Consider the following 10,004-nt stretch of genomic DNA (forward strand, 5'->3'; position numbering starts at 1 on the left):
CGATACTAGTAAAAAAATCCAGAAAACTCACTTTAAACAAGTGTTACATTCCTCTTAATCCAGAAAACAAGTCCAACATCTATCAAATAAAATAAAATGTCCCGAATTATTCAATAATGCTTGAAATATTCTTTACAAAAAAAAATACTCTACTCAATGTCGGTTGTCCTTTGGTCACAATTTATACTATCATGGTTCGCCATCTCCCCACAAGCCCGGCATTTTCTTAGCGGTTTCTTGTTCACTTTCACAACTCATTCTCTTTGTGAGATCAGCCTTTTTCCCGAGCCTTTGTTTTTGCACTGCCTTGGAGGCAAAACCTTAATCTCACTAGGGACGCTTGTTCCTAAAAGCATCCCAATTTCAGCATTCTTGTCCTTTTCCTTTGCAATACCACTATTGCTACTTTCATCTGGGACATTTGTTACCCTTTCCTTGAACTCACGCAAAATCCTAAGCAACTCATCACAATAAATAGGACTCTGTTCAACTAGTGACACACAAGTGAACAATTCCGACCACAATTCACTGATTTTGTTTTTATGTACATCCACTACCTTGCAATCAGCAAGCAACTGCCCATCAGAATTGAAGATTGGCTGGCAGGTTGCTAGTTTGCTCCACCTCCTAAGTAGATATTCACTTGGAACTTTCTTAAATCCCCGATCTTTAAGGACACAGAGAATATGTCGACAGAGTATTCTGTGTCTTTCAAACTTGTTGCAAGTGCATACCAGTTTCACTTCATCCATCTTGAAACCAACCACATATCTTTTGTTTCTTTCTTGATCTATGATGTCTATGTAGTCAATTGCATGGTTATCGTCTTTTTGTTTATCCCCAACCCCACACGAAAAGGAATCAGCTTTTAATTCATCTTGAAACTCGTAAAGGATTTTGGGCGTGTAAGAATTTGCTGCGTGTTTTTCAAGAGCAAGAGGAGTTAATAACGAGGGAGAAGTGTTTTTTGATTGTGCAATGAGTTTAGATTGGGTCCATCGTTGTGCGTCCATTGCACTCTCAAATCGCATCCAAAACTCAACTAGGGTTAGATTAGGATTAAAGGTACAATAGTGTTTAATCAAAAGAAATACTACAAACCAAACCAAAACCGAGTTACAACTCCGAAATGAAATGAGATGAAAAACTAAAGTATAAGGTGACAGCGGAAGCAACCTAAAGAAAGTGTGATGACTTTCCCCGTCCATATCCCACATGCTACATCAAAATCCAATACATGCTAAGCCGACTGCTCACCATCCCCGAATGGATCACCACAGTTTTGAAAATAATAAACGGGGTCAGCCAACTGCACAACTAAAAATAAGAACTCACAATAACACAATCCAAGCAAACTGTAACCACACAATCCCCCAACCTCCAAGAGTCACTAGTAACTGACTACACACTGAAATGTGCAGCGCTGCCAGGTTCCTATCGCAACGAGAAACCCACACCGCCAGTGGGGACCGCAGCCTTGCCACTTAAGCCCCGCTCATCGCAACGAGCGAATCCCAGATCATTAATTTTCTCATCACCCTTGTGACGGGAACCACAATGGGCGAACATGGGGTTTGAACTATCTCCCGAAAATTGCTACACAATCAATCCAACAACCAATGTAATCACCATCCACAATCATAATCATATTACCAACAATCAATCACAATCATGTCTTATAATCAATTATATAACCGACTGAGTAGGAAAACCCTACCTTTTCGCCATTCCATAGATATGCATCAATCATACTACGCCGAGCAAGACTCCATATCATACCCTATAAACAACAATCATACCCTATTACTATGCTATTCAATATCTACTGAAAGATAACCAATTATTCACAAACTCACCTTGAAGAATAGACAGATGCCGGCGGTGGTGACAACCCAACTCGGTGACTCCATTCATAAGCTATCTCCCTTCCCGGATTAGTGTTCGAGGCTAATTCGTGATTGGTAGAGGGAGATGAGAGAATTGGGAGAAGGAAATTAGGTTTTAGAAAAGATAAAAGATATCGTGGAAATGAATTTCGTTTTAGCCTCCGCATTTTATATTAACACGTTGTCAGACACGCCACTTGGTCGAGTCTGGGACATACTCGGCCGAGTTTGTCGCACTCGGCTGAGTACCTTAGTTACTTGGTCGAGTGACCTTTACTAGGTCAATAACAAGTTACGATGGCAATATAATCTCCCCTTATCTGCCTTACTAAAGTCACTCATGGTCAAAAGGTCAGTCAACAATTCCCTAATAGAGCGGGTATTACAGTCCTTCTCCCTTAAAAAGAACTTTGTCACTGAAGTTCGTCCCACATGCCAACCGTAACTCAACAAAGCAACATGAAGGGTCACACAACACTTATGCAATCTTCAATTAACGCCAACGTGTATACTACAAAGTTATTACACCGCCACCAATGTACTAACTTTATTACATGCCTACCATCACAGAGTCACCATGACATTATTATAACACCCATAAAACTAGTGTTTTCCAAACATAACATTAACGTTTTCCCAACAGCCAAATTACTACCATGCCCTTCAACTAATCGATTAGAAGTAAGGTCGATACGATTAAGTAGATTAAATAGTAAAAACTTAAATATTAAAGTAATCGTTTAAATAATTAAAAGATTAAAAAGCAACATTTTAAAGAAGTTTGTGCAAGTTTTTGTCGCTAGTTATCTACCCCTCTTAAAAGGAATTTCGTCCTCAAAGTTCACTCCCAACTGTAACAAGGACGGTATAAACGTTTCAACACAACAATGGACTAAAGTAATCATCACATCTTCTTATCAATTATAACCATGCACGAACTTAATCCAATGCAATATGCTTGGATTAAGTGGAATTAACATAACTTCAAATCACAGATACTTGTAACAACGTATAACAATTGAACGCACAAAATAGTACCATATTGTCACCATGTTTCTATCCGCGACAATTCACATATCACATCCGCCTCATATACCAACCAGGTTGTTGGATAATCACAATTCCGTCACACCAATATCACATCTCCCACTCCTTGGCCCCATCAAACCTCACAAAGAAAACAATCACAAACTCTACCAAAATCATACAACCAAGCAACGTAATTACAAAATCAAAACACGGACTCAGCTCATAGTACTCGGTCGAGTACCTGAAAATACTCGGCCGAGTATGCGGTACGCGGTCAAGTATCCCAAACTAGAACGTGATTTTCTCAATTAACACCATGAAAACTCAATCCTTTACATGCAACACGAAATTCAACCATCGACTAACATAGAGAATCAAGTCTTAAACACAATGCAAACCATGGAAAGTAGAGTCTTGACCTTAATGGCCAACTTACACATATTCGAAATAAATCCAAAAGTCTAAAAGTAAGAACAAATCCACAAGAAACATCCAAACTAAAGTAAACAACAAATAAAACTAGCTCAAGGGTCAACGCCCACATCATCATCCATGTCATTACCACCACCTGTGCCCGATGTCCTAGCTCCCTGATATTCCCCAACAGCATAGTCACCACCAACCCATCTCCCCTCCTCATCTAGTTAGCTCCCCACAGCAGTGCAAGGCAACCATACTCGTAGGTAGTCGGGTGCCTCCACGTACTTGGGTCCACCCCATTGCTATGAAACACCCCCTGTCATCTCCCACTCATCTCTACCACACTGGCTGAGCACGGTCCGTTCCAACGTTCTAAAGGGTAGCCATCTCGTGCACGTTCCTCAGCACCATAGTGGTGGATATTGTTAGGTTCATATACCCCTATTAGACTCATCTAATTCATTTTATAAATTACCCGTAATTTATATTTATGTGGATCTAGTGCATGCATAACAAAATAATGAAATATAAGGAGCAAATCATTTTTCCTACATACAAAATGGTTCGAAATTTGGGCACAAATAAGGACACCTTCCTTATTTGTTCTTGAGCTTAAATATAATGGATGATCCTCCAAGATCTTCAAGTCTCAAGTATAGAGACACTCCTCTTAGTTGCACCCAAGACTAACCCAAAAACTAATACAATTACTAACTAGATAATATGTATTAGTTACCTTAAATATTAATTCTAATATTATTATTATTACTACTCTAGTAATATGAATGCATTATTAGAATTATTGAACAAGTTTTATGCACAAAACCAAAAAGAGAGAGAGAGATAAGCATGAAGATTGGAATAAGAATGATGTAAAATGAGAACCTCTTCTCCTTTTAGTATAGGGCAACCGACTTTTCACATGAGGTAAGGGTGAATGGTCTTTTTCTTTTTGCCTTCTCAAAAACCATAGCTATGGATCTAGCATCCTTAGGTACTTATAGTGTTTCTTTTTGCATTAAAAAACAACAACTATCAACACTCTAAAATAACCCACTAAAACCGGTGCACATGACTTAAAATGGACTCCATATTATCTTTGTAATTTGTCATTTGTAATATGTTGTGACATGTGATATGTAACATGTCATTAGGCATAATAATGCATATTTAACAAATTAAATATCATTATATATTAAATAAATTACATTTAACAAATTAACAAGTAATTCACAATTACATGTATATAAAATGGGTCACATTAAGTCTAGTTAATATAATCTACAACATCTTATAATTATAACTAACCAATTACTCTTATCTCAAATGTTTCATAAACTTTAATCAATTTTAGTAATATAACAAATTAATTACTAAATTGAATCTTATTTAATCACATTACAATAAGATATATAACTCTTTATTATTAAATAAAATTTGTTCAATTTAAGGAATTAATTAATCTGTATCGATATACAATTAATTAACTTTACAGTTTGGGAATCGTCCTTTAGGTGTGACCTTAAGGGATCAACTGATCACCACCGTCAAACGACAGTAATGTCAAACTCTAGTTAGCCAATCATTACCGATTAATGTTGATCAGTTGACTATATAATTGAATCATCCCTTACGTATTCTTATTATGAGATTTATTAATGTGATCGCACTATTGTTGAGGACACTTACTCCAACAATCTCCCACTTGTCCGAGACAAGTGTGCGTCACCCACTGTCTTCACAGTGTGTAGGGATAGAACCTATTGGAACGAATTACCATAGTTCCTCCAATTCATAAAACGGAATCCTAATATCATCCCTTCCTTCTTGCATATGACATTATTGCAAGTGTACTAAATTTCCGTTGTGTATATCTCATTGTTCAACTGCCTAGGATGTGCTAGTAGATATCCTCCTTAAATAATATAGCCAAGATGGTTCTATAACCATCATTATGTGTTTAGAATATGGATTTTGTGTAACTCCTTGCACATAAATCCATCTCAATTCTAATCACTTTAGCTTCATCTCTTTAGTGCTTCATGAGTACTAACCAATGAACTATATGGCTATATAGAGACTTCTCTCAAAGATTCGATTTGTAACTTTTTGTCATATTCCAAGTATAAGAAATTTAAGAATGGTGATACATCTTAGCGTGATGAATTAATCCCGCAGCGGAAGCATGTGGATACAATTTCTACATGTTCAATACTTTTGAACTTGTCAAGATTCTTATTAACATAAGAATATTCATTCAACGCTAATATCCTCTTAAAACTATCTTTATAGGTCTGGATACCTTAGAGATTTATTATTCTTCTCCTAAGTCTTCCATCATTCACAATGATCAATATGTCCCATACACATAAGACTAGTAACACCATATTACTCCCACTAAACTCTATGTATAAACAGAACTACTCGACAATTCAAGAAAATTTTATCACATGATCAACTTACAATTTAACTCCTTTACTACTACTTAAAACTTTTTCTTAAGTTTTCATCCTACGTTAGGATAGTTGCAATTTTCAAAAACTCAAGCAAGATGATTTTTAAATCCAACTATAAAATCCGAATTTTAATGAAGCGTTGTTGTTGCATGCAAAACTCTTAGCCACCAATCAACCAAGCTAAGTAAACATCTTTATGTTTATATTCATTTCAGACTCTTGTGGAGTTGAGACTAGATAAAGCATATAAATAAGTTACAGGTTTGTTACTTCCAAAAATAACATGACTCCCGCCCACTTAGTTTTCGAATCAATAATAACTGATCTTGACAAAAAAGGAACATCTTCCTACGTCTTATTCTCAGTTTGTGGCTCTTGAATATTTTCTCCCACTCTGTCTTTAAGAAATACTCCTCATTTCTTTAATAGATAGCATACGAGCCACAAACCCTTTGTTCTCGTGATCATGTAGGAAGAGAGATCACATGTTTACTATCGAAACAAGCTACAATTTAGGTACCATGCCTAACCATATCTCATATGAAAAGTAGATGATTGCTTTAACCATGTTTTATATTAGTGGAAAATTTAAATGCCAGACAAATTTTATAACAGGAACTAACTCCAACTTTATGGTAAAGATTCAATCATATCGTATAGGATTCTTTGTAACTTTCTAATACACCTAGTCTTTATAGGGTGTGATTATGAAAGTGATCTTGTGATACCCTATCATACTCTATATGGTGCAGATAAAAGTCATCACTTTATTGTTCCCAACCTTAACAAAGTACTAATACTTTGGTTTTATAATCTGTAGGTTTTGATACCTTTTAAACATTCATTGAACTTATTCAAAGAATTTCTCTTCTTACCTCATTAAGTGGATACCTAGTATCTACCTAGTTCGTTGGTAAAAGAGATGAAAAAGTAATAACCTTTTCTGATTGAAATTATATTCGACCATACTGATGCGTGTATTTTATATAAGGTTTTTACCTCATTTTTACACGCATTTCTGTACTATTTATGTAGCATCTAGCTACAAATACCCCCGAATATTCTACTTCAGTTTGTTTTATGTAATTTGCAGGAATAAACCAAAGAGGAGCTAAATCGAGCCTATTTTGTCCCGATTGCATGCATTATAAGGAGCAGGAGCTTGGAATTTAACATTTTGAAGATGCGTGAGCTGGTTTCGGAAGGTGTTTTAAGGTCTTACGTGCCAAGATAGCTCGATCAAGTAATTTATTACTCGATCGAATGCTTATTATACTCCCAGTTGCTCGATCGAGCAATCCAAGTTAACGCAAGAGAAGACATAGCAAGAAGTACTCGATCGAGTGGTTTATAACCACTCGATCGAGTGGTTTGGCGTTAGTTTGCTCGATCGAGTGGTTTATTTCCACTCGATCGAGTGGTTTATTTCCACTCGATCGAGTGGTTTGTCCTTCTATAGACTTTTTCCGCCTAATTTTCGTATGGGCTTTTGTAATTAGTCCATAGGTTAGATTAGGAAGGGATTTTCGTATGTAAAGATAAGGGGGACTGCGTAACTTCTCTTCTCCTCTGGCATTCACTTTTACTCTATACTTTGGCTACTGCTGATTTGATCTTGCTCTTTTTCCACTCTTTTGCTACTCAGATTCGGATTTGTATTGGTACTATCATTCTCCTTTAATTCCTTAATTCTTAATCATTGCTTTAATTCCTTCTTCCCTTTTATTGCTATCATAATTGCTTTTAATTCAATCTTTATTAGTTTTATTATCATGTTTAGCTTTGATTATCTATATGTTATTGTTGGTAATTCAATAACGATGTGTAGCTAATTCCCTTCTGCTAGGACTAAAGGGGATCCATAATTATGAAAGGAAAGTAATCGAATCATAAGGTTAATGCTGGTATAATCTTTGTTGTTAACTGCTGCAATTAATTGTATCTGTTTAATTGAGTCAACGCAATTAGGCATTTGTATCTTAGTGACCCTTGACCTGGACCTAAAGGTTGGAAAAGGCGAGACTAGTAGCGAACAATAGAGAATTATAGTTAGGGCGAAAGCTAAGCTATTTGTGCTTTAGGGCGAATTGAGACCGAAAGGAGATATTCACCGCTCCTCAGACCGTATCTGTATTGACCTGAGACCTAGATTACTTGACTGAATGATTATGGTGAACCGTCTGTCTTAGCTGTTCCCTCTACTTGATTTATCTTATTTATCTTATTTTCTCTTCCTTATCCTTACCATTAGTTTAGAATCAATCAATTAAAAACCCCCCAATTTGGTTACCTTGACAGACTTAGACGAGGCTAACATTTTCCCATCTCCCTGTGGATTCAACCCGACTTCCCTAGCTATATTAGTTAGAGCCAGTTGGTTATTTTTGATAGGTATACGACTGCCCTGTCAAATTTTGGCGCCGTTGCCGGGGAGGTGGCGCAATTTTGTTGCTTTATTTAAGTTTGTTTCTCGTCTCAAGGAATTTATTCCTTGAGACTGATCTCATTTTTTGCAAAGTTTTTGATTAGCTTTGCAGGTTAGTTGTTGCTTTGTGAAATCTATTTGCCAGAATGCCTAAGTTAGCCAGCCATTCAGAGCCTACTGTGGATTCACTTCCAACAGGTTTCCTATTACCCATTACTGATCAAGGAAACTTTGGAATCCACCCGTCTTACATACAGCTGGTAGAGAGAAATCTCTTTAGGGGGGTACATGAAGAAGATCCATGCAGGCATATAAAGCTGTTTACAGAGTATTGCTCTACCATTCGCCTTTCTGCTGGGGTGACACAGGACAAAGTAAAGGGAGCCCTCTTTCCCTTTTCTTTAGCTGATGATGCCCGGGAGTGGTTGAGAGATCTTGATAGGGAGGCAGCCGGTGTAACCGACTGGAATTCCCTTGCTTTAGCCTTTTACAGGCGATATTTTCCACCGCAGCGCACCAATGCCTTGAGAGCTCAGATTAGTTCTTTTGAGCAGCTCTCTACTGAAGATTTGAATGGGGCCTGGACTAGATTCAAGAAACTTGTCCGCTCTATGCCTCATCACGGGTTTAAGAAATGGTTCCTTTGTACCTAATTCTATAATGGGTTATATCGGAGCGAGAGAGCTATTCTTGACAGCGTAGCTAAAGGGAGATTCACGAAGAATGTTGAAGATGACCAAGGGTGGCGTCTCATTGAGGATATGGCTATTCATGTCTCTGAATATGGAAATCCCCGAGGTAGTGAGCAGGTTATTGAGTCAGCAGCTGCTGCAGTGGAAGGTCCTAGCAAAAGTCTAGGTAATGTGGAGATTACGGACGTTTCAAAGTAGAGTGCTCGGAGTTTGTTCGATTCATCGAGTATGTTGAGCTATGTGGTAGATGTGGTATGGAAGGGCATGACCCTATTGGATGCTTGGCGAGTATAGAGCGCGTCCTCGCTTATCAGAAATACAAGCAAGGAGTTCCTTTTTCTCAACTATACAAAGAAATAAGGAATGCTCCTACTCTTTATACGCCAGCGCCGCAACCCGTTCCTCCTCTTGCAAATCAAGAAATTGCCGAACTGAAATCCTTTATGTTTAGCATCACACAACAATTTGAGGAGAAGTGCAATAGGAAAGAAAATGTCATAGCGGAGTTGAGAGAACAAGTCGCGCAGTTACCACTCGCGAAAGACCAAGCCAAGCCTCTACCGACATGCGATTCAGCCAATGCAATGAATCTCCAAGTTGGCCTCACTCATGAAGGGCCAAAAGTACCAGTAGACGGGGTTTTGATAGCTGAAGATACCCCGGAGGATGATATAGATGAGTTTTTGGACGAAAAAGTTGCTGCGTGTGGTCCAAACACTCGATCGAGTGAAAAATCTACTCGATCGAGTGATTTAATTCATCCTGTCACTCGATCGAGTGATAATTATGGTCGATCGAGCAGTGCAAAAAACGAGGATGGTCGATCGAGTGATATACTTACTCGATCGAGTAAGTTTACTGAAGAAACCACTCGATCGAGCGATAAAAATGCTCGATCGAGTAAAGCAGAAAAAGGGAATGGTCGATCGAGTGAGGAAAGAGCTCGATCGAGCATTTCTCAACATGAAATCACTCGATCGAGTGATAAAAGTACTCGATCGAGTACCAGAAGTGGCGGAGATCATATTTCACTATCTAATTCCGCTACCGTGTCATCTCCCCCTGCTGTGGAGACGTCACGCGTCGATAAGGGTAA

The 10,004-nt window shown here is 37.9% G+C and overlaps 1 protein-coding gene across 1 annotated transcript; it reads right to left on the reverse strand.

Moving 5' to 3' along the window:
* Nucleotides 1–254: 254 nt before the first annotated feature.
* LOC141631633 (protein FAR1-RELATED SEQUENCE 5-like) lies at nucleotides 255–1,013 on the reverse strand. Its single transcript, XM_074444275.1, has one exon. It carries the CDS (start codon nucleotides 1,011–1,013, stop codon nucleotides 255–257), a length of 759 nt encoding a protein of 252 aa, XP_074300376.1.
* Nucleotides 1,014–10,004: the final 8,991 nt, after the last annotated feature.

This window comes from Silene latifolia, chromosome Y, assembly GCF_048544455.1.
Source record: "Silene latifolia isolate original U9 population chromosome Y, ASM4854445v1, whole genome shotgun sequence".
Classification (NCBI taxonomy): domain Eukaryota; kingdom Viridiplantae; phylum Streptophyta; class Magnoliopsida; order Caryophyllales; family Caryophyllaceae; genus Silene; species Silene latifolia.

Coding starts and splice junctions, on each gene's coding strand:
- LOC141631633 (XM_074444275.1), bottom strand. CDS start 1,013: ATGGACGCACAACGATGGACCCAATCTAAACTCATTGCACAATCAAAA.